The sequence below is a fragment of the Talaromyces rugulosus genome, chromosome IV (assembly GCF_013368755.1).
Source record: "Talaromyces rugulosus chromosome IV, complete sequence".
In the NCBI taxonomy this organism is placed as follows: Eukaryota; Fungi; Ascomycota; class Eurotiomycetes; order Eurotiales; family Trichocomaceae; genus Talaromyces; species Talaromyces rugulosus.
Genome location: NC_049564.1, coordinates 1,941,409 through 1,964,036, shown reverse-complemented (window position 1 = coordinate 1,964,036; position 22,628 = coordinate 1,941,409). Strand labels below are relative to the sequence as shown.

The following is a 22,628-nucleotide window of genomic DNA, read 5'->3' as shown; positions in this document are numbered from 1 at the left end:
ATAATAATGCGGGGTCCACTGGGAAGATAACATAAGTATACATGGTGGGTCTCTAACCTAAGTCTCTATGTTGTGTCGGCAATTATGTCGCTCTACCCGACCGCGTACATGTATTCAATGTTGATGTCGGAAGCCCTACCGGTCACCGGGGGTCATCGGCCGATATTCCTGCATGCACACGGCCGACAAGGATCGATAAATAGACTTTATCTTGCATACCTAAAACTCAAGTCACTCGCTACACATCTTCTTCTTACTCATTATCAACAAGCATTATTCAAAATATCACTACTATCTCCTGGCCATGGCACCCACAACCCCTCCTCGGGGCGTATATGCTCCCGTTGTTGCTTTTTTCCACGAGGACGAGACTTTAGATCTCGACGCACTCACGACCCATGTCACCCGTCTCGCAAAGTCCGGTGTGGCTGGGCTGGTAATCCAAGGTTCCAATGGAGAGGCACCTCACTTGCTTCACTCAGAGCGACAACTAGTAATATCGACCGCTTTGGAGGCTCTGAAGCAGCATGGAAAACCCGGGGCTGTTATCATTGCTGGCTGCGGTGCCCAGAGTACGCGAGAAACGCTTCAGCTTTGCAGTGAGGCCCTAGAAGCTGGCGCGCACTATGCTCTGGTTCTAAGTCCTAGTTATTGGGGTACGTTCATTTCTCTATATCATTTTGGCTTGTATATATTTGAATATTGACTCGGTGGGTACAGTTGGTGCAATGAAGAAAGATACTATCACCCAGTTCTTCAATGATGTTGCAAGCAAATCGCCCATACCTGTTCTCATCTACAATTTTCCCGGGGTTACATCTGGAATTGATATCGATTCAGATATGATTTCTGAACTTGCAACTGCAAACGTGGGAAAGGTTGTTGGATGTAAGCTGACATGTGGCAATCTTGGAAAACTACACCGCGTAGCCCATGATAAAAGAATCACTGAACCCTTTGCGGTGTTTGCAGGAAAATCCGATTTCTTTCTGCATGGATTGGTAGCAGGATCAAACGGTGTCATCGCAGCCGCGGCTAACCTGGTCCCTAAGATTCATGTCAAGCTGTTACAACTCTACGACGAGGGTAGACTCGCAGAGGCACAGGAGCTGCAAACTTATCTCGGTGAGGCTGACTGGATATTGGTGAAATTAGGAGTTGCTGGCTTGAAAGGGGCTCTCCACAAATACTATGAATATGGTGGTGGTAGGAGTAGGCGGCCGCTCGGGTCTGTAGGAGCCAGTGCATTTGATGGAGAGGCGGGGGATGCTTTAAAGCGTATTGTGGAATACGAAAAGTCTCTGTAGATGTCCAAGAGAGTATTATATATGTTAAATTTAGAAAAGGAAGCTACATGCTCTGTGTCTCTATTATGGCACTTTCAAGTTTGTCTTAGGGGCTTTGTTTCTTTATGAGAGTTTTTTTTTTCTTTTCTTTTTTTTCACTCTTTTAAAAAAAAATATAAATCATTTTCTTATAACAGTAGACCGTTGTTCTTCAAGCAAATCTCTCTACTTGACTTATCAAATCAGTTACAGTTTTCGTGAATGGTGTGTATTTCACGTTGGGAAAATGCTCTTGCACGGGGTCCATGTCGACGGAGACGTGTGTTTTCACTTCCTGTACACCAGTTGACACTTTCGATTTCAAAGATTCAAATGATACAGAAATAGTTTCTGATGCCTTTTCATACGTGAATGGTTCAGGGGACACTGGAATAAATCGCTTCCCACCAGCAGCTTGAACTAACAGGGCTTGAACATGGATTTCTGCCAGATCTCGAACATCGATCCAAAAATTGAACCGACAAGGTGGCAGCGGCTGACTTGGCCCTCGAGATGCGACTTTCCAGAGCATAATGTTGGACTCATTAAGATCACGTAGCGATGTTGGGGAGGTAGCTAGCGGCCCAAACACCATTGATGGACACAGCGTTACAAGATCGAATTGCGGGTTCCATTCTTTCGTAAATTTCCATGCCTCCTGCTCAGCAATCGTTTTAGAACCCCTGTATGCATCTTGTGCTGTTGCATTAGGTGACGCGGCTTCGGCATAAGTGATTGGGTTCCAGTCCACTGAAGTGTACTTCCAAGGTATATCTTCGGGTCTGCTTATGTCAAGAACCGAGCCAAAGGACGAGGTCAAGACAATTCTTCGGATTCCAGAGGTTAAGCTTGCTTTCATAATAGATTTGACCCCTTGAATGGCCGGTACGATTAAGTTTCTCTCATTGTCATCGAAATCGTATCTCAGCGGCTTTGGAGTCGAGTGTCAGCCACCAATCTCTTCGTGTAGTGAGTACTGGACGAATATATACTGACACTAGCAATGTGTATAACACCATCAATGTCTTTTACTGCATCATCGAATGCGTGCACATCGGTCAGATCATTGATATAGAAAAAATCCAAGTCTGCGGCATGCGCCGGTCGTTCCAAAAGAAAAGCGTTTGCTTTCTCCTTCGATCGAGCCACTGCGCGGACTTTGATGCCCTTGGATAGTAAGTTGTCAACAGCATGGGCCCCAATCAGGCCAGTAGCACCGGTTACTAGGACATAACTATGAGAGTTTCAGTAATTTGTTTTTGATTTCTTCGAGACGTCGAACTCACCGGAACGAATCAGCCATTCTGAATTTCACAGTACAATTGTGAATGAAGATCAGGGTGAACTATTGAACGGCTCAACTCCAATTATTAAAATATCAAAATACTAAAATGTCCTGGTATGCAAGCAGAATTTCGAAAGCAATTCCACGCAATTCGAGGTGTCGGCAGTAAAGCCGAGATACCGAACTTCGGTTAAAGTTGACGTGCAGGAGGAGCTCCGTCAGTCGGTAGACGGTAGACCCGCTGCGATACCGGTGCGCCATGTATGGCTTCTTACCACCATGCAGTTGAGCGCCATCGAACACTTTAAAAACTACTCATAGTGCCTATCGAGCGTATTTAGGAACAAGTAAACCCATGTACAAACAGGAATATAAATCATTGTCTAAGACACATTCCGAGAATCAATAGAGATTAGCACCAGGGATCAATCATCTAATCATACATACGAAATGTCTTTTGGAAAATTATACACATACCCCAAGGCGCCTCGCTCGTCGATGGTACTGTTCGTCGCCAAATACAACAAACTTGACGTCGAGATATGCAATGCTTTTCCTATCAAGGTGTACCCTGAAAAGGGTGGCGTTGGCGAGGAGTATCTATCAAAATTCCACACTGGCAAGGTTCCGGCATTGGAAACCTCCGATGGTTTCGCTGTCTACGAAAGTAATGCTGTAGCCTGGTTCTGTGCGTCAACCCTTAAATTATCGCGATGTTCTTTATTTTTCTGCTTCTTTTTCTTGCGCAGAGACGTTAATATATGAAGTAACAACAGTGGCGAAGCAAGATCCGAACACAAAGCTATGTGGTTCTAACCTCAATGAAGAAACCACTGTCTTGCGATGGGCATCATTCACAAATTACGAGCTCTTGCCGCCGATTATGGCCTGGATCAACCCCGTCATTGGCCGATCAACAGCCACTCCTGACCAGATTGCGAAATTGGAGGAGGGCTGTGAGCTTACAGTCAACGCCATCGAGAAGGAGATCACAGGCAAACAGTATCTTGTTGGCGATACCTTGACTTTGGCAGACTTGTTCGTTGTGTCAGGGTTGGCGAGAGGATATCAATATGTATGTTTATTTTTTTCGTTCCTTATTCCCTCTCTCCAAAGTTCTATGTTCTTCCAAAGTATGATTCTGGGGCTAAGGTCAGATTTAGGTCTTTACGAAAAGCTGGGCAAAGAAGCACCCTATTGTTCACGACTACTTCATGAGAATTAGAAACGACAAAGATGGTATCTTTGACAGTATATTGGGGCCGAATGTCATTCGGGATGAACCTGGCGGCACGTACCCTGATTATGACGGCCTGTAGTTACATTGTTTCTTAGTCTCGAAGTCTGAATATAAAGAAAGTTTCACTCCCTAAGAGCGCGCCAATCAATCCCTTCCCAGGTGTCGATATTGAAGCATAAGAGATGACCATCTGAGAATTGATTCTGTTAATTGAGACATCATTTATGCATATACAGATCAAATATGTTAACCCAGTAAAGCATTCATATGATTGCGTTTAATTAGATCTAGGGGAAAGAAGTCATGGTTTGGTTTCGTGACTCTTCCAGTCGTGTCTCGCTAATGACCGCCAGTATCCATCTGCTCATTGGCCTTAGACTTCTCAAGGCGAATGTTTGCTCCATCCATTCCAGATACTGGTCCTCGCAGCTGGCCGCTTCAATCTGAGGTAGTTCGCTATTCTGCTGAGAGGAGATGAACAAGTTCTGGCTATCAGGATTTATAGGACCCAAAATTCTACTTAGTACGACACGTGCTGACCATGAACAGATGCTTGGTTTGTTCAGCCGCAGTGCTTCGTACGCAGCACTCCGTTCAAGCGTTAAAGCCATGAGGCGCAAAACACGCCAGCCCATGATACATGCTTTGAAACACAGGATCGTCGTGAACTGGTCTCCGTTAAACTGCCGTGAGGTCGCAGATGTTGGCGAATGGCCAAAGTATCCACCAGCGGAAGGTCGTGTCAATAACAACAGAATCATCTCAAAGTGGTTTACAACTCGGATTACGTCTCGGTCTTCATATATATCGCGATGCTGTTTTGCCCGAGGTTTACCGAGCTCCCATGTAGTCGAAATAGCTGCCGGAAGACCGTATTCCACAATGCCACTGGTAAGAAGAGAGTCTTGGTGCGTGAGACACATCGCTGTGTAGTGCCAGGCTATCCAGACAGGATGCCACACTGTAGGGTCAACTGCGGGTACAGAAATGTTATTATTAAAAATATAAGACCAGCCGGGTGTAGTTATGTTTGGCATAAGGTCGGCGAGCGCTTCCAAGGCTCTCATTATTGGAGCCCTGTTGTCTTCTGATAATATGGTAAGGTTGTGCCTGTTTTCATCAGAGGAAATATTGTTGAATAGAAATATGCTAGAGGTGGTCAAGTCTCTGACCATCATTTGAATCTGGATAATCAGCATCAGGCAAGAGAAAGGTGACCACCAGAGGAAACCGAGCGGCCGTCTTCGGGGATTCGGGTTCATCAGTTGCATAATATTTTCGTAGAGGTCTCCATGTGCTGGCCGCGGCTCCACATTAGCGTTATTGTCGTCTTCTTCATTGAATGACACCTCCTGTGTCTGTAGAATCAACTCCCATTCTCCTGCAGTCGATGCTGACCAAAGGTCGTCGCGGCATGGCAACTCATATTTTAGTTCTATTGACGTGAGTAGCGGTCGAACATTGCAACAGATAGCTATCTGAGAGTCGAGGTAATACAAGCAATACATGATACTACAGTATCAATCAGTCAGATCAGTTTAGAAATAGGGTTTCCGTTCGACATCTTGCTACTTACCGTTTTCGTGATTCGTTTTCAGTGAACTTCTGCCACATATCGTCGAGAGTAGTTTCGGGGCCTGCTGACTGTGAAGGGCTTGCCTCACCACCATTCAACGTGACGCCGTCTTGAAGAAGCTGATACTGTCTTGCAGCATCAACGATTCTTCGATGGATATTAAGAGCCTTTGTGAAAAGGCCATCCTGGCAAGAGTATATCGCATAATGCTCAAAGAGTATGTAAGCCTGCAAAACCCAAAGTTTTCGAAATGCCGAGCAAGGGGCTTCTTGAACCTATACAAGACATTAGCGTCGACTTAAGTTCTCCTAAGTGAAGTCCACACATAGTTATCCAGGAATTTGAGGCCAGCCTCAAAGAGTCCTAGACTAATGTTGTGGCTCTCCCCGGCCGATTGATAGATAGCTCCATTGCAGGCAATTGCTTGCAATAAAGGCTCCGTAGCACATGCAATATCAAAGGTCGGCTGATGAATTATTGGGAACAGCGGATGGAACTTTTCAAAATATGCTGTTATAAATTGTGGCACCTTGAAAAGCCATGAAATATTGTGCGCCGTGAATAGGTTCGTGGTCGACTCTGGCTGGCACAAGATCAGTCGGGTTCATCGCAGAAATCATGATGGTGTGAATCTATATGAGCCGCCTTACATTGTTATCTTTATTTTTCTTGGTGCCATTTGTGTTGTTATTAATATTACTGTTACTGTTGTTAAACGTGCTGCTATGATTCTCGTTTTCTGTTGGATTTTGAGCCCTTGATATAAACAGAGAAGAAGCCAGTTGGACCGGGCTATTCAGTTGTGGAACTGCCGACGACAATTGTGATGTCCCATCCACCCTGTTTCTGTCAACCGTAGACTTTGACGACTCAGAATCATTGGTCTGCTGGGGGTGAAACTTTCTGACATGTCGTTTCCTCAAATCGCTGCGGGTCTGGTCAGCAGCAAAACACCAAGAGTATATCGAAGTAGGAAGTGGATCAATCCTAACTACCATGACTAACCTTCTAGAGAAACTAACTGCACATTGTGGGCAGGCGAAGGGTCTCAAATTGGACTTGCGATGGACTAGATGGCAACTTCAGTATAAACTACTGGTAACATTCCGGCGGACAAGGAAAAGTACCTGACGCAATATGACGATTCAAATTTTCCTACAGTTTTTCAACGCAACGTAAGGATGTAACTAATATTACTAGGCCAAGTAAATGGAATATCGTTACATACCTGCCTGGTAAAGTGAGAGGGGCACGCAGGGCAAGCAAACGGTTTCACCTGATCGCCAGTGGAGGGAGAGGGCTCCATCTCCAACTCACGTCTCAAGGACAGATGATCAAAAACAACTTGGTGAACAAAGGTACAGATGTGGCTTCACAGTCATCAGCTGCTGCATTCCTCAATGACAGTCATAATAACCTCATAGGAACTGGGTAGTTAATCTTTGCTGGGATATTGCTGTGTGAGGGTGGTGGGGATGGTTAAGACGGGCTGGCCAATGGGAAATAATAGAGCAATCAGGCCTCTAAAACCAGCCAATGGAAGACCGTATATTGATAAGAAAGACCCTCTATGGGTCTATACTATTATACACCAATTAGCACACTTCATGAAGTATACAATGGACCCACCCGGGCGGTGCGCCTCCGAGAGTCCTCCAGAATGTCTGTCCTTCTTGCTCCTCCTTCATCAACCAACATCAGGAGGAGCAGGAGCAGGAAGACCACAATAATCAAATTACACCTGATTCTGCAGCTCAAACATTATGTATGATGCGGTATGAGACTCCTTGCGGAGTCCCTGGTCGCAGCAGGCTTTTCCGGACTGGAGAGATATATCTTGGATGCAATTACTTCAGGTGATAGATAAGAACAACGCATGACTCCAGGTTTCACAGAAAAAGTCACAGACCAATACTAATTGTGTTTTTCGGAGACAATAAGATTCCGATTCTTAAAGATTATCTTCGGTGCTATTGGCACCTAGTTGAACCATGTCTTTGCCTCCCTATACACCGGCCCAGCCGTCCAAATTGCCTTGTACGTGAGGATTGAACCTAAGTCCTATGCACCTGGTAGCTCTTATGGAACTACAAGCTAATGTTGATACACCATTTAGTGGACTATGTCAAGCTTGTAAACCTTGATCTTTCCAAATTTGACGATCCGGTCGGTCGTCAGGGGCTGGCTAAAGACCTCTATGAGGCTGCTACTGGATACGGCTTCCTCACTCTCACAAACCATGGCATCACGGATGAGATGTATTCTCGGCAGATGCAAATCTCAAACGCCATGATGACACTGCCCCCGAGTGAAAAGGCTCCCTATGAAGGTATAATTGCACATGACTGCTTGAATCTTGCTTCTTCAGCTGCTAACCAAAACAAACAGTGACACCCGAGGAAGATGCGCGCGGTCTCTATGTCGGTTACAAACCAGCTGGCCCACTAGGACACAAAGGCGGCTTTCCCAAGCAGTTGGACCATTATAATGTTCTTGTTCACGACCCTAAGAACCGCCCTCATCCGGAGATTATGCGGCCATACCTGCAAGAGACGCAAGAAGTCATGCAGTTTATTCGTTCAAACATCTTGAAGAAGATGCTTACGTTGATGGCTATGATCTTGGAAGTTCCCGAGGAGGTCGTGCATGCTACCCATGCCGAAGGTGGCTCGTCCACAGAGTACATTCGTTACATGATGTGCGAGCCGCGCCCCGCCGAGGAGCGTGAGAAGTATCGCAGCATCTTCTTGTCTGGTCACACTGACTGGGGCTCTTGGACATTCCTTTTCTCGCAGCCGATCGCTGCCTTGCAGGTTTTGGACCACACTAATGGCCAATTCCGATGGGTTGAACACCAGCCTAAAGGACTGGTCGTCAATTTCGGTGAGGCTCTTGAGCGTATGACAGGTGGTCTCTTCAAGGCCACCATCCACCGAGTTGTGGATCCAGCAGAAGATCAGCGTCATCTCCGACGCATTGGAGTCATCTATTTCGCCCGTCCAGCCGATGGACGACCGTTAGTACCTATTGAGAACTCCCCTCTCCTGGCTCGCCTCGGTCGGGACAAGCCCGTAGACGACAGGATCTTTTGTATGACTGACTATTTGGACGCACGCAAACACGGATGGAAGAGATATGAATACGACATTGACCGTCCCATGGACCCCGTTAAACATGCCGACTTCTTTGCTGGCGAGTATCCCGATCCCGAGGGACACAACAGTCTTGGAAAGTTTGATGACGTACCCCGGGAGGTTTATGTCCCGACTCTTAAAGCCTGAGAGTTTCCTAGTTGCAGACGGCATGATGAATTTATTTGTACGAACTAGAGGGCATGGTCACCAGAATGCTTGGACCATGCTTATTAAGTAGCATCTAGATTTATCAAATTGCATTTTAACGCGTTCATTGTTTATTCACATCCCTTAAAATGTTATGTGCCCCAGGCACTTTTTCAAGGCATTCTAGGCTGTGTAAAGTAGGAAATCTCAAGACTCTCTCGGACCGGAAGTTATCCGAGGGAGGTTACCTGCACTTGCACCTTAGACCAAGAAAAAACATCTGATACGTTTCTTCAGTATGAGATTCCGGGAATCATTCCAAAAATAGACTGCGATGGTTTTTTGCGCTCCACGCACCTGTGAATAATCTAACGTAAATATTATTATCGCCGTTTAATTTGCTCGCAATGACATGTCATAGTCGTCTATTATTCATCACTCATTCCCTTATTTTTTCTTAATTTTTTGCTACAACTCCTGTAGTCTGGGATAGTGTCGATGGCCAAGAGTAGGGAGTCCTGCTTATCACCGATTACAATGTTTGGGGGGTAGTTACTGGTTACTGATAACGCCCGCTATCGGGGTACATAGTCTATGGAATATTGAGATTGGAAGAAAAATGGGCCCCGGAGGAGCACCGCCTGTTTACGATACCCTTATTTGTTGGCTGAATGGGTAATTACAGTGGCAGGATAAACCCAAAGTTCGATAGACTTCATGAGCTGTTTATCTTGGTTACTATTTTGTGTACAGTTGAAAGATCCCTGCGAAGTTCCAGCCTTAGTGCCGGCTGTACGCCGGGGAGGTCAGTCACCTCCACGTTTGCTATCAGTGGATTCGTTTTAGCGTGAAGCTTCGTTTGGGAGGACTGGAACGTCCTAGGCCAAAACGTAGCTAGGAGATACGTCAACAGCTCTTCTCGTCCTCCCAGAGATAAACCATCTTATGGTATTAACATCGAGTTACTATATATTTACAGCAGAAAATGGCATGAGTGGCAAGAGGGAGAAGAAAAAATTTCAGCCCAAGTCAAAGTTATACATTTGCTCCGCTCGACGCTTTTTCTTTACACAGAAAAGATGAAAGCCGTCACACAGGCTCAGGATTATTTCCGCAGGAGTTCATCTCCATTAGAGAAGAAACTTGTCTTCAAGTTAGACCTGGTCATTCTCTCATTTTGCTGTTTGACCTACTTCGTGTGAGTTACAAATTTCTATCCTATCAATAGAAATTCAGACTGGGAACACAAGGTTAACTTTCAACGCCTCTTGAAGAAACTATTTTGATCGTTCCAGCGTAACTCAGGCATATGTGTCTGGTATGAAGGAGGACCTACACTTCGAGGGCGCCCAGCTCACCGAGGTCACGACTCTATACGCTGTTGGATACCTGATGTGAGGCTTCCCTGTTGCCTTTGGTACCATGCCCTTATATCAACAGATTCGACTCTACATTGACCTAAGACTTATTGAAACGTTTGGATTAGTGGAATCATACCCAACAACCTTATGCTCACTTACTTCAAGCCTCGGAACTTTTTTCCATTCATGATTACCACCTGGTCATTTCTAACCATGGTGAATGCCACAGCCAGAAAACCCCAAGATCTGATGGCAATTCGTTTCATCCAGGGCTATTTTGAATCTTGCGTCTTCGCAGGAACACAGTATATCCTGGGATCATGGTACACAAAGCAAGAACTCGGAAGAAGGACGGGTCTATTCACGGCGAGCGGCCTTGCTGGTGGCATGTTTGGTGGATTCCTTCAAACGGGAATATACTCATCCATGGATGGGCTTCGAGGACTTGAAGGATGGAGATGGCTGTACATTGTAAGGACAATATACTGCAATGAGCCTCTGAAAAGGGCCACCTTTATGCATGCATTCCACTTACATTGTTACTCACGATAGATCTGTGGCATTATCGGTCTACCTGTTGCCATGTTTGGCTATTTCTTTTTCCCTGATACCCCTCACACAACTTCGGCCTTCTACCTGACAGAGGAGGAAAAACAGCTCGCGCGAGAGCGCATGCCAATCATGGTTGAAAGCGAGTCGATTCTTTCCATAGCTTTCGTCAAACAAGTACTCTCTTCGTGGTACTTTTACGGCTTTTGTATGCTTTGGATTCTCGGCAATTGCTCAGAATCCCAGTCCAGTCAATCCCTCATGAATCTTTTCATGCAAGCCCTTCCCGACAAGAACTATTCTGTCAGTCAGCTCAACAACTATCCCACCGGTGTGCAAGCCGTGGGAATTGTTAGCACACTCGTATGGGCACTGGGTACCGATATATGGGGAGGACGCTGGGCGTCTGGCTACTACGTTGCCGTCACTGCAATTGGCAACGCGGTGATCCTTATTACCCCATCCTCTACCGTTGCTGCCAAGTTTGGCGCATACTACTAGGCTAGTACCATATACTGTATCCAGGCAACTTTCTTCGCATGGGCCAATGATTCCATGCGGTCATCATCTCCGACTCTTCGGGCTTGTATCATTGCATGTATGAACTCTGCAGGGAATTGTTTTCAGGCTTGGTGGCCACTCATCTTCTATCGTGCCGATGATGCACCTAACTTCACCGTGAGTACTCCCTATCCATGGAGCGAATTTCGTAAATCAGTCTGTTAACAAGCAAGCAGAAAGGATCAATTTGTATGATAGCAGTTGGCGCAGGCATAGCAGTCTGGACAACCGTTATGATCTACATGGATAACCGCGTCGCCAAAACAAATCTGGAGGGGATTGATGCTGTTGACAATTCAAGTGCTGCTGGTTCTGAGAACATACATGGGAAGCGTGCTGGATCTCTTATTACAGCGGACAACAAAGTCTAATCGATGTCCAGAATTCATGTTTCCTGTAAAGGTTATTCGATTAGAAGATCAAATATATAATCTCGTTAGCAATGATAAGTGTTTTTGAAACGGAAATTATAATTCTTCTCGTCAATTACTAATACATATAAATAATAAATCCAATATATTGCTCAACGTACTGAATATTGTACGCGTTGAAAATCGTTTAATTCCAACCGTACCTACAAACATAGAATGCTTGCATACCTAGGTTCAAAGGAGTAGTGCACGCAACTACAACACTTCAAACCAATTACTGCTAGTGTGTACGTAATGATATCACTGACACTGTTAATTGTAGGTTTTTCGTAGGTGGTTAATTAAACTAGAGCGATGTTTACCCAAGTAGAAAGGGACATGGACGTAGTAACTTTGTTCGGACGAGGTCCATAAAAGCTTCATACTATATATTCCATAAAATATTGCCTAAGTATTAAACGCTGAGTATCAGGTCGGAATTCTTTTATCGGATGTATCAAATACTACCGTCTCGCTTCTTGCATAGGTCTGTGAAGAAATCCAACGCAGATTCGTACCTGATGGCACCGTACATTGAGCTACTGTCAAGCGGTCTCCCTGGTTGCAGCTGCTGTGCCTTTACCATGTGGTCCAAGGCAATCCCACTCACGTCCAACTTAACACCAACCCCACTAGCACAGTTCAATGCGTGCCTGGCATCTTTAATGGCAAGGGAGACATCAAACCCGGCCTTGCCGTCGGGAGCTGGGGCGTAAATACCGGTGGATATTCTTTTGGAGTAGCTCTCTATCACTGGTCCGAACATGTCACTCAAAAGTTTTTCAAGAGTTGGCGAACCGAGACCTGTCTTTTCCGCAAAGACATGGGCCTCGGAAATGACTTCCATAAATGAAACAACACATATGTTGCCCGCGATCTTCGTGAGACTCGACTTTGCCACATCGGGCCCCATCTCAATGATAGATTTACCCATAACGCCGCTTAGATAAGGCGTAATCCTGGTTATTGCAGTAGGAGGACCTGCAGTCACGAAGATGAGCTTTCCAGCTTCGGCCATGGGGGCTGCGCCGAAAACAGGGGCTAAATTTCATCCTTAGTAAACTGTACAAATCACTTTTGAGGGAGGTTTAAAATGATGGTTGTTAAAAACTTTACCTGCAACAAATTCTGCTCCCGCAGCGGATATCTTGTTCGAGACGGTTTTAGACGTGTCCGGGTGAACTGTAGAGCAATCAACGTACACCTTGCCCTGGATGTCCCCGGATGCAATAATCTCGTCGGTAATGCCTTGCAATACTGCATCGTTACTGACCTAATATGCAGCATATGAGAATCCCATTTCATATAATCTAAAGCATGCTGTCTTTCACTTACACATGAGAAGATGATATCGCATTTGCTCGCGACGCCTTTGACAGTCTCGACAGGAATAGCACCCAATTCCTGCAGCAACTCACCGCGGGACAGTGTTCGATTCGTGTATATCAAGCTTGGTGACCCTGCTTTCGAGAGATGCTTTTGTAGGTTTTTGGACATGCCTATTCCCATAGAGCCTAGTCCTATCCAGCCGACTTGAGTTGCAGCCATTGTGTTGTGTTGTTAATCTTCCAACAAGTAGCAGTATCTTAGTTGGTACACAACAACTGTTTACACTATACCTTAAGATTTATGGCAATGCCAACTTCACACTCATTAAATTTTTATTGGAGTTTCTAGCACTGGCAATTCCAATCAGCTATGCAGCCAAGTATCGTTATCGCATACCATGCGTTTCTGAGTATCGATGTCGGCGGAGCTCCGCCCACAGAGTGGCAAGTGAATGATCACGTACAAGATAACGGACAACGGCTTATCTGGGGGGAAACCATCACTTGGGATTAGAAGGGAAGCAGGATAAGAGCCTATACTAAAGTGATCGAAAGGCTGCTAGTATCTGGGGAAGATAATATGAGCTCCTCCCTTCATATTAGTATTCAGCTGCTGGATGTATATGGTAGTGTATCATATTGCGTGTAATAAATTATCAATAAACATAGCGGAAACTAGTGTTTTCCCTGTCCGTCGATCCAGCCCAATCAACCGCATTGATAGAAGATTCATCCTCATTTGTAACACGTGTGTTATCACGAGCATCACGCCGCTTGTTCTCCCATAAATAATATCCGAACAGGACAATAGATAGCATACCAGCTGCTGCCTGAGTCGCCAGAACGGCAATTTTGGCTGGACGGTAATTTGGAGCATCTTTAGCTTGAAATGTCTGCGGTCCGATGATATTTCCCACGGAAAATGAGCCGGCAACGAGAGCGCTGGCGAATGCGCGCTTTGTGTAGCCTGCACAGTTGGCGGCTGTCCACTGGTAAATCACTGGCAGGGGTGCGACAATGGCATTTACGAGATAAACACCAATTAATAGCCCGGCCGTATTCCAACTGGGTAAAAATGACATTAGGCCGCCGCCAATAATTCCGGGGATGCTGCACATGAACACCCAAGCCCATCTGTTGCTAGAGTGGCGGATACCGAACCCGACCAACAAAGTAAAGAATATACTAACGATGCCACTAGGCATGTTCAGAAGTGCTGATTCCTTGGGGCTGAAGCCCGAGTTGCGGATGAGGGTTGATGAGTAGGTGGTCACAACGCCTGAAGACACGGATTGCTGGTGCCAGGTTAGCTGATTATCTTGCATATGTTCCTTCTCTATACCAAGAAGGGAAAATTAGTGACCGGATAACGAACCAGCATAACCATCAAAGCCAACAACCACAGTTGGGGGTCCCAAAGAGCCTCGATAATCTGTTTGAATTGAAATTTCGTGTTCCGCACGCCCGTTTTATTCGTACTGATGTGTTTTAAGAGCGCGACCTTCTCCACCTCAGTCAAGAAACGGGCTGCCATTGGAGTATCCGGAACGAAGAAGAAAGTAAAGGAGCCGACTATAGATGTAACCAGGCCCAAAACAATGAACATAAGTTGCCATCCAGATAGTGACGCATGAGCACTGACATGCTGAAACGCAAATGATATGATTCCGCCGAGAATCTGACCAACACCAAGACCCAAATACCAAAGACAGAAGCGCGGAGCTTGCTCAGATTTTGTGTAGTAGTGACTACTGATAATCATCAAGGATGGACCGATTGTAGCTTCGAATAGCCCGAGGAATACACGCGCAACGACGAGCGTGGTGTAGTTATTGACTCCAGCGGTGGCAGCGACTACGATGCCCCACAATATGACATTAGTACCTAGCCATTTCCCAGCAGGAAGCTTTTGTAGGAGGAATGCTTTTTTTCAGTGTTAGATGAGGTCTCTTTTGGAGAAGAAAATGAAAAATGTGGAGCTCACTGTTAGGAACTTCAGCGATCAAGTAGGCGATAAAGAACGAAGTGCCAACATTGGAGAACTCATTGCCAACCAATTTCAAGTCAGTGGTGATTCCCATCACGGCGGCATACTTTAATGTCAAAGCTATTAGTTACTGCATGAAAACGCACACGAAAAGAATACTTGGACCAACGTTGATCATGACTTTGTCGATGAATTGTAGCGTATAGCAGCAAAACATCAACGGTAGAATGTGCCAGTCAATTTTCGCTCGTAGCTTCTTTAGATCGACACCGTCTATCTCGGCGTGTGGGACACCGGCGTGGTCCTGGAGAAATCGCCATGCCTCGTCCTGTTTATCTGACTCGACGGTAGCCATTGCTGGAGGAATGGTCGAGAAAAGAAACAAAGGATATATTTGCGAAGGCAGAGACCGGGAATGGATAAAGTTAATCGATGTAAATCTAAAATTTTCTTGAAGGTCGTACGAAGCGCCCCAACACGCACTAGCAAAATGGATTATGCATGAGTGGCGGCCTTACAAACCTTGTTAGGGGTGGATGATTACTAGTGCTCTAATGCGCAAGTAACACGCTTCTTAGTGTTTTTTTTGCATAGTCGGGTTCAATGTTACATTCAAATGTTTTGGGGCTCGGACATCTAGATGATCCACATGAGGTTATCATCAATGTCAAATGTTCCGGGGGCTTCTAAAGTTCAATGTTTATATAAACATTGATACAGCAAAACTATACAGAGCAGAGAATTCACAATTATGGTTAAAATAGCATACAACTAACAAGAAATGGTAATAAAACCTTTTATGTGTACAACACAAATAATGACATTGCTTTCAACCTATAAAGTTGATTTCATAATAGCGATCAGAATAGGTGACCTTTCAAGAGGGATTTCCGCGCGATTTTTCAAACACTTGGTACTACTTTGTCTATTGATTCTCTAATTACTACAGTGAAGAAATACGCTGTAGAGAAAAAAAAAAAAAATTCGCGATCGTATGCTTATAAGGCGCGATGTAACTAGAACACAGCCAATAGAGGTATAACAATAGGAAGACGTTATGCATGTGATTATCTACAGAGCGAAGATTTATCACGTCGCATATTTTTAAACAATTTTTTGTAGACATAATAATTTGTGGTTGCGGCGGCACATTATTAAATTGTCTTTAACAAACAATATACATAGTTCTAACTATTATCATTTTATATTTTTAACTCTTGTTCGTTTTCATTCGATACAATAAGAATGCGTGTTCCATTTGCAGAGCCTCAGGTCGTAACATTTGAATGTTTAACTATCTCTGCATTGTTTCCTAACCAGATTATTATCAACATATTGCATGTAAGAATATCTTGTCAAGTTCTTTGTGTTTGGTTGTACGTTTGCCATGCACTTGTCCACGCCATTAACTGACCCCACGACTGACATGTTTGGTACCAAAGCCAGTGACACCACCGACTGAGCGCAAAGTGGAACCTCGCACAAAGAATACCTCCAGTGAAGAGAAACATCAATTGATGTTCAAAAACCCCGAAAAAGATAGTATAACTATTCTGCTAGTTACACTAAACTGAAGAGGTATGTGATAGCGAATACTGTGATGTCTTCAATCCTTTCCTTTGCTCTGACCGTTCTTAATTGTTCAACACCTACATCTCACTTTGTGAAGATCAAGAATCTATCACAAGGAAAAGTTTCATATATGATAATTTACAACAACAATGACATAGTAATGGCACCGACTCTAGAAACCAAGCCATTTCTCGTGACGGAAGAAGAGCCATGTTTGAATGACCCGGCCCAAGACTTTGGCACCACAAAACGGACATGGACTCCGCTACTTATTTTCATGGGTGGTGGAATACTAGGGATACTGGATACCATACTGATCTCTTCTATATCTACTCGACCGGAAATCCCAATATACTCAAATAGTATGATGTAGCCCATATCTATTTCAGAAGCGTGATACTCATCTCCCCAATTTTAGCTCCTTTTCAAAAACTCAACATATTTATCTCAAAGCCATTCGTCAGTAATTTCAAAGCACCATACACCTTGAAGCATAGTCCTGGAGTTGATAATGCATGGAATTCGTTGCTCGCAGATATGCACATGCGAGCTTCGGCAGAGGGGTTGCCGATTTACGGACAAAAATCAGTGTCTCTAGGTGGGAATGCCGAGTATTTTGTTTGGTTGGATGTGTTTAATCAACTGCATTGCATTTTAAGTATGAAGTTTCTTCATCTAAAGGTTTATGGCTAGCCGTTCGTACTGATTTTACTCATCCACGCTGTATTCATCAGTCTGCGAACCTATATACATCTACGCGGTGTTGACAACAGGAAAGTCACTGCGATAGGCCCTACAATGGTCTATAGAATCACTATAAATACCCGTAAATCTCAGGTGGGACACAATTCCATGGAGAAGGCGGGGGATCAGTCCTAGCAAAGTGGACTGTCTAGATGTCGATATGTCGACGGTACCGGAGCTGGAACGTTGAAAATACATGGACTGGAGAGTTGACGAGTCAGAAAACCAACAGATTAGCCCAATTAGATAATGGCCCAGAATGCCCAATCGAGGAGTATTGGCCAGCGAACTGTCCGTGGACCGGGATCGCCATGTCGAGACACCCGTGAATGTGCGCGAGTGATCTCAACACGCCAGGATTGATCTCACTTCAGCGAGAATGACAACAAATACTGTGATGAGGGGAATGAAAACTGGGAGAGAAGAGACAGAATATTCAGTAAAACAGAAAGGGATAGAGGTTACGTATATAATCGCGCGCGATGGGTCTCTGCGCGCTTATCCGTGAGTGGACGCCTAAAAATAAATGACGCGAGAAATACTAATAAGCCGATGCCACATCGGCAATCCAGGGAAGAACAGCACCAAAAAGGAGCACTGTCCTAGATGTGAGCTGGGAAGAACTCGTTCTCAGACTTAGTCACCTTGAAGACAGGTAGATTTTGGGTAAACCCGAGTAATATACTGTAATATCTATATTCAAATGTATTCTTTTCCAATTGAAATCCATTGTGGAGGTTGTAAATTGCCAACGGTTGGATGTATGGTGGGGTAGGTACTCGTGTTGGTAAGATTCCACCTGTTCAGCATGGATCTGTCTTTTAACCACACACAACAATATTCCCTCCATACCCTTCTTCCAACGCAGACAGGTATCTATATATGTAGATTGAATTTTAATCTTGTCTACTATCAAAACAATGTCGATGCCGAACGAACAGCAAACCTTACCAATTCTGATTGTCGGCGCCGGGATTAGCGGTCTTGCGCTAGCCCAGTATCTACACAAATGGAAAATCCCCTTTCGCATTTTTGATCGCGATGTGTCAATTGTTTCTCGCACTGGTGGCTGGGGATTAACATTCCACTGGGGCTTGCCTGCATTGCAAGAGCTTCTCCCGGAACAACTCTATGCTCGTCTTGGAGAATGCAATGTCAATCCGGCCGCAACAGATGCAGGTAGCTACCAGTTCCTCGATTTGAAAACTGGAGATGCTTTGCATGCTGCTACCTTCCCCAAAACAGGTCGTCTGCGCGTAATACGCTCAAAGCTCCGCGATCTTCTTTCCACCGACATTAATGTTGAGGTAAAGACCCAATAATATCACCCCTACCAAGTGTTGAGCAAAGTAATAGAGGGAAAGCTGACGCACTTGTGCCAAAAGTGGTCAAAGCGATGTATAAAAGTTAGTAATGACACAGAAAGCGTTACTGCTAGGTTTGAAGATGGAACCACCGCTACAGGCTGGCTGCTGGTTGCCTGTGAGGGTGCCGGTTCGCGTATTCGAAGATACCTACACCCGTCAGCGTTCGAAAACATTCCGGTTCCGGTGCGGCTACTAGGCATTACTGTGTCGTATACTCCTGCTCAAGTAGCAGCTGCTTTGGCTATAGACCCATACTTCTTTCAGGGCACTCACTCTGAATCCAACATTTATCTTTTCTTTAGTTGTAAGCTCACCCTTTCACTTCGTCTTCCTTTCTAGGTACATCCATCATTTAGAAAGACGACCAACGTATTTCTGATTATTATTGATACTGTATAGTCTTAAACTCGCCCCACAACGCCGGCAATGACACTGGGAACTACATCTGCCAGGTCATTGTCTCGTGGGCCGAGACTAAAGATATCGCGATTCCTGAAAGCAACGCAGAAAGAATAGCTCTTGTCAAACGTATCACTGCGGACTGGGCGGAGAACCTACGGGGCCTTATTGACACAGTTCCGTACGATGCAGAGGCTACAGCCATTAATCTCGCTGATTGGTTTCCAACGACGAGACGGGAGTACGACCGTGTGGTACTGATGGGCGATGCAGCCCATACTATGACTATGTGTTAGTCTTTTTTTTACTGTGTATATGGTTATGCATCGGTGTTTCTAACTAACCAAACCTTTCAGTTCGCGGTGAAGGAGGAAACAATGCAGTTACCGACGCAAACGACCTTGCTAAGCGTATTGGTCCCCTTATTACGTCCAATAAGGACTTGCCGTGGTCTACATTGTCGCAAGCGCTGGCCGAGTATGACCAGGACGTCTTCACCCGTGGGCACCGGTGTGTCATAAATGCCCGACAGGCATGTCTAGATGCGCACGAATTTTCTTCTGTGACGGAAGAAAGTCCATTGGTGTCAAGGAGAAGCAAATAACCAAGTAATTTTCTACATTAAAGACCGAATATTTTACGTTAGATATCATGTTAGCAGTCCGTAGAACATAATAAGAGGCTTGCAGTTACTGCTAGTCAATTAAAGTATGAATTTGTAACTGAAACATAACAGGCAATTTCATTTCTCGATATCCAGCTGGAGCAGAACATCATGCCCTAATCGTGTCTAGTTACAACGTATGGGCTCAAAGTCAAAGCCATAATAGCACATGTGCCTTCCCTACTAGAGTCAAATAACCTAAGTATCATGTAGACCCGTTCAAGTAGAATGAGTAGTGCCCGAGAAGGACACAACCTATATGATACAGCGTGCCTACACATCCCGTGAATCAAACTCGAGGTACGCGGCGGTAGACGTGCATTCTCCATTGTATGCAGTGACACCATTCTGGATCGCCGAAGTGATGCCCTTAGCAAGACCCTGGGCAACGGATTGAAGTGATGCTGGAACCTTGGATACAAGAGCAGTTGACAGTGCGGTCGCTTGCGTTAATTGGTCCTGGAGTTGCTCATAGGTTGTGCATCCATACTTCAACGAGTCAACGGTGCTTTTGATACCAATCAAGTCGCCAATGGTCGTATTGACGTTTTTGGAAAGTGTTTGGACTGGGCTAACAAGACCAAGAGCATCGATGTCACTCAGGTTTGCGGAGGCCTGCACCGTAGAGACACCGGATTTGATAGTTGAGACCAGCGCTGTTGAGGCGTTCACAATCTGAGTCGGGTTGGGTGATGCGACCTTGATATAGCCATCGAGAGTAGTCACCTGGTTGCCGATAGAGGTCAGGACGCTCTCGATCGAGGCAAGATCACGTTTGACATTGCTCGGAGTATACGCGATCGGTGTTGCGATAGCCCCGATAACAAATCCTAGGGTGACTAGGAATGAAACTTGGTTGAGGAACTTCATTGTCACAATCAATAACAGTGTAAGCGTAGAACCTGCAAAAATGAAAGGTCAAGAAAAGCCGATGTAGAAACTTGCTCGTGTTATAGTTGTTGTGTTTTGGTACAGACAACCTAGGATCGACATGGCTCTTTATATAGGGCAAATTCCATCAGAGAAAATCTTCAAAGCAAGTATCAGGGCACATGGTAACAGTAATTTCCTCGGTATCAGCGGCGCTTCTTTTGCTACCCCTCAGATGGACCTATTCATAATCCACGTATCAATATTACCACACCATGTCGTGGTTTTAGCCATGAGCCAGGTTGTTCAGAGTCTTGAAAATGAGAAACGAAGGCCGTAGGAGAAGCAAAATTACACGGAGTAAGAAGGCGATCGATTAGCGAAGCTAGTCTCTATCTGCCGGTCCCTAGATGTTCTGATTGATCAATTAATAATTTGGCTAGTGATCCTTGTGACATCCATCACCCTGGTTGGTCACTAGCTAGTTTTTCCCCTCGATATTAGTATGAGATCAGCGACCCCGTATTTTAGAGCATGCTAAGCGGTAGTACGTATTGGTTGGCTCCATTCATCCCCGGATTTATCTAATTTCTGACAAAAAGCTGCATCTTGGCGTCTGTGAAACTACGCCTACCTCGGTCAGAGAGGAAGCCCTCCGCATCTGCTACATATTTCTAAGCGTCAATTTCCTCTTCACATGGATCATTCTTCAACCCTTCAAGCAGGTCATCGAGGCTACACTTGTACTCGTGATCAAGAGGCTAACTGAAAAGAAAGGTCAAAAGACAAAAATTGAAGAGTGTCTATTGCTGTTATTGCCTTTATTTTTCCTAGATCGGTTCTGCGTTGCGTATTTCCACATCGCGAACATCTTTCATAACTGCGATCATTAAGTAAACGGGATTAACGTTTCTTCTCACACCAAAAATATTTATGTAACACTTAAATTGATACCTACTACCTACGATTGTCTTCATATTCCAGCTGTCTACGAATGACTATGGATACCCAAAACAAGAGAGCTGAATAAGCATCCCATTGGCACCTTCCCTTTTTGTACAAGCGCTACTATCGTACATATGTACCATTGTTCAGACATAGGTGCCCCCAGGCCTGTGTGAGATTATTGCAGTGTACAGCCGAGGGCTAAAAGTTCACCCCATAGCTTGTTCACTTGATAACGACCAACGGCCAAGCGAGCTCGCCTGTGCAAAAACATTACAAATCCGGATGTTTTCCGGGGACATATCATGTAAACCCATGCCCCTAGAATAAGAGTCTATTTTGGGTATGGCTCATCATAAGCTAAAACATATTGCTTAAATGCTTTTCTTTCGGTGTTCGGAATATAGACCGATTCCATACTAATGCACCCCATACTATCGAGGTGTTCATTCTTTTGGTATATTTTTTTTTAATTGTTTTCTTGTGCCTTGAAACTACTTGGGTGCTTTGGGTTGACTATTAACATCTGACTATCTAAAGCCATCGGGTTTTTACCTCCTTTTCCTTGAAAAGAGTTCGACTAATGTGATGCTATTGCCGGCACAGCCCGTCGTTTTGGTATGCTATTGGAATGGAATCTAGGTCAAGTTGGCACAGCATGAAAGGTACATATCAATTGATGTACCTGGAATTTGAAATATGATTAGTGCGTAGACTTGCAATTTACATAGTTTTATGCACACTAAGAGGAGGAATAGTTTTAACTTCAAGTGCAATTGATTAAATTTTGCAACTACAATAGTCATAAAAAACTTCCCTTGCATTAATACAGCCCCTTTCATCTATTAAAACTTCCTTTTATATTTAATACTTTAAATGGCCGTTTTATTATAAACTTAGAGGCCTTATGAAATTGAGAAACGGTCGCTCGACGATTGCTAAAACAAATAATATCCTATAGTCGAGGTCGACATCCTCATATACCACGTCTTACGTAACTGAGCCTCCCTTCAATGTTCAGGTGGATGTAACATTGAAGCTTATTGGCAACTATTATTATCTCCGCTGGCATCTAGAAACAGAGGGAGTGAGGCTAAAGCAAGAGTAGACAATTCTGAAGATTAGTAGGATAGTAGGAGTGATGGCAAAAGTGCTCTTATCCCG

At 44.7% G+C, this 22,628-nt stretch overlaps 9 protein-coding genes across 9 annotated transcripts; 4 read left to right on the top strand and 5 right to left on the bottom strand.

The window, feature by feature from the left end:
• Positions 1-304: 304 nt before the first annotated feature.
• On the top strand, positions 305-1,307 carry TRUGW13939_07477 (uncharacterized protein; the record flags this gene model as incomplete). Its single annotated transcript, XM_035490617.1, has 2 exons — positions 305-656; positions 721-1,307. The coding sequence occupies 2 exons, from the start codon at positions 305-307 to the stop codon at positions 1,305-1,307; spliced, it is 939 nt and encodes a 312-aa protein (XP_035346510.1).
• Positions 1,308-1,497: 190 nt separating this feature from the next.
• Positions 1,498-2,628, bottom strand: TRUGW13939_07476 (uncharacterized protein; the record flags this gene model as incomplete). Its single annotated transcript, XM_035490616.1, has 3 exons — positions 1,498-2,256; positions 2,322-2,559; positions 2,612-2,628. The coding sequence occupies 3 exons, from the start codon at positions 2,626-2,628 to the stop codon at positions 1,498-1,500; spliced, it is 1,014 nt and encodes a 337-aa protein (XP_035346509.1).
• Positions 2,629-4,137: 1,509 nt separating this feature from the next.
• TRUGW13939_07474 (uncharacterized protein) lies at positions 4,138-6,732 on the bottom strand (the record flags this gene model as incomplete). Its single annotated transcript, XM_035490615.1, has 7 exons — positions 4,138-5,243; positions 5,515-5,701; positions 5,752-6,009; positions 6,077-6,353; positions 6,432-6,495; positions 6,554-6,581; positions 6,655-6,732. The coding sequence occupies 7 exons, from the start codon at positions 6,730-6,732 to the stop codon at positions 4,138-4,140; spliced, it is 1,998 nt and encodes a 665-aa protein (XP_035346508.1).
• A 685-nt stretch (positions 6,733-7,417) lies between these two features.
• Positions 7,418-8,707, top strand: TRUGW13939_07473 (uncharacterized protein; the record flags this gene model as incomplete). The annotated part of the gene is made up of 3 exons (XM_035490614.1): positions 7,418-7,463; positions 7,543-7,755; positions 7,815-8,707. The coding sequence occupies 3 exons, from the start codon at positions 7,418-7,420 to the stop codon at positions 8,705-8,707; spliced, it is 1,152 nt and encodes a 383-aa protein (XP_035346507.1).
• A 1,574-nt stretch (positions 8,708-10,281) lies between these two features.
• TRUGW13939_07472 (uncharacterized protein) lies at positions 10,282-11,118 on the top strand (the record flags this gene model as incomplete). The annotated part of the gene is made up of 2 exons (XM_035490613.1): positions 10,282-10,539; positions 10,621-11,118. The coding sequence occupies 2 exons, from the start codon at positions 10,282-10,284 to the stop codon at positions 11,116-11,118; spliced, it is 756 nt and encodes a 251-aa protein (XP_035346506.1).
• A 927-nt stretch (positions 11,119-12,045) lies between these two features.
• On the bottom strand, positions 12,046-13,136 carry TRUGW13939_07471 (uncharacterized protein; the record flags this gene model as incomplete). The annotated part of the gene is made up of 3 exons (XM_035490612.1): positions 12,046-12,629; positions 12,705-12,861; positions 12,924-13,136. 3 exons carry the CDS (start codon positions 13,134-13,136, stop codon positions 12,046-12,048), a joined length of 954 nt encoding a protein of 317 aa, XP_035346505.1.
• Positions 13,137-13,572: 436 nt separating this feature from the next.
• Positions 13,573-15,258, bottom strand: TRUGW13939_07470 (uncharacterized protein; the record flags this gene model as incomplete). Its single annotated transcript, XM_035490611.1, has 4 exons — positions 13,573-14,211; positions 14,292-14,839; positions 14,901-15,009; positions 15,073-15,258. 4 exons carry the CDS (start codon positions 15,256-15,258, stop codon positions 13,573-13,575), a joined length of 1,482 nt encoding a protein of 493 aa, XP_035346504.1.
• Positions 15,259-18,139: 2,881 nt separating this feature from the next.
• Positions 18,140-19,589, top strand: TRUGW13939_07469 (uncharacterized protein; the record flags this gene model as incomplete). The annotated part of the gene is made up of 4 exons (XM_035490610.1): positions 18,140-18,526; positions 18,605-18,890; positions 18,986-19,276; positions 19,342-19,589. The coding sequence occupies 4 exons, from the start codon at positions 18,140-18,142 to the stop codon at positions 19,587-19,589; spliced, it is 1,212 nt and encodes a 403-aa protein (XP_035346503.1).
• Positions 19,590-19,922: 333 nt separating this feature from the next.
• On the bottom strand, positions 19,923-20,519 carry TRUGW13939_07468 (uncharacterized protein; the record flags this gene model as incomplete). Its single annotated transcript, XM_035490609.1, has 1 exon — positions 19,923-20,519. One exon carries the CDS (start codon positions 20,517-20,519, stop codon positions 19,923-19,925), a length of 597 nt encoding a protein of 198 aa, XP_035346502.1.
• Positions 20,520-22,628: the final 2,109 nt, after the last annotated feature.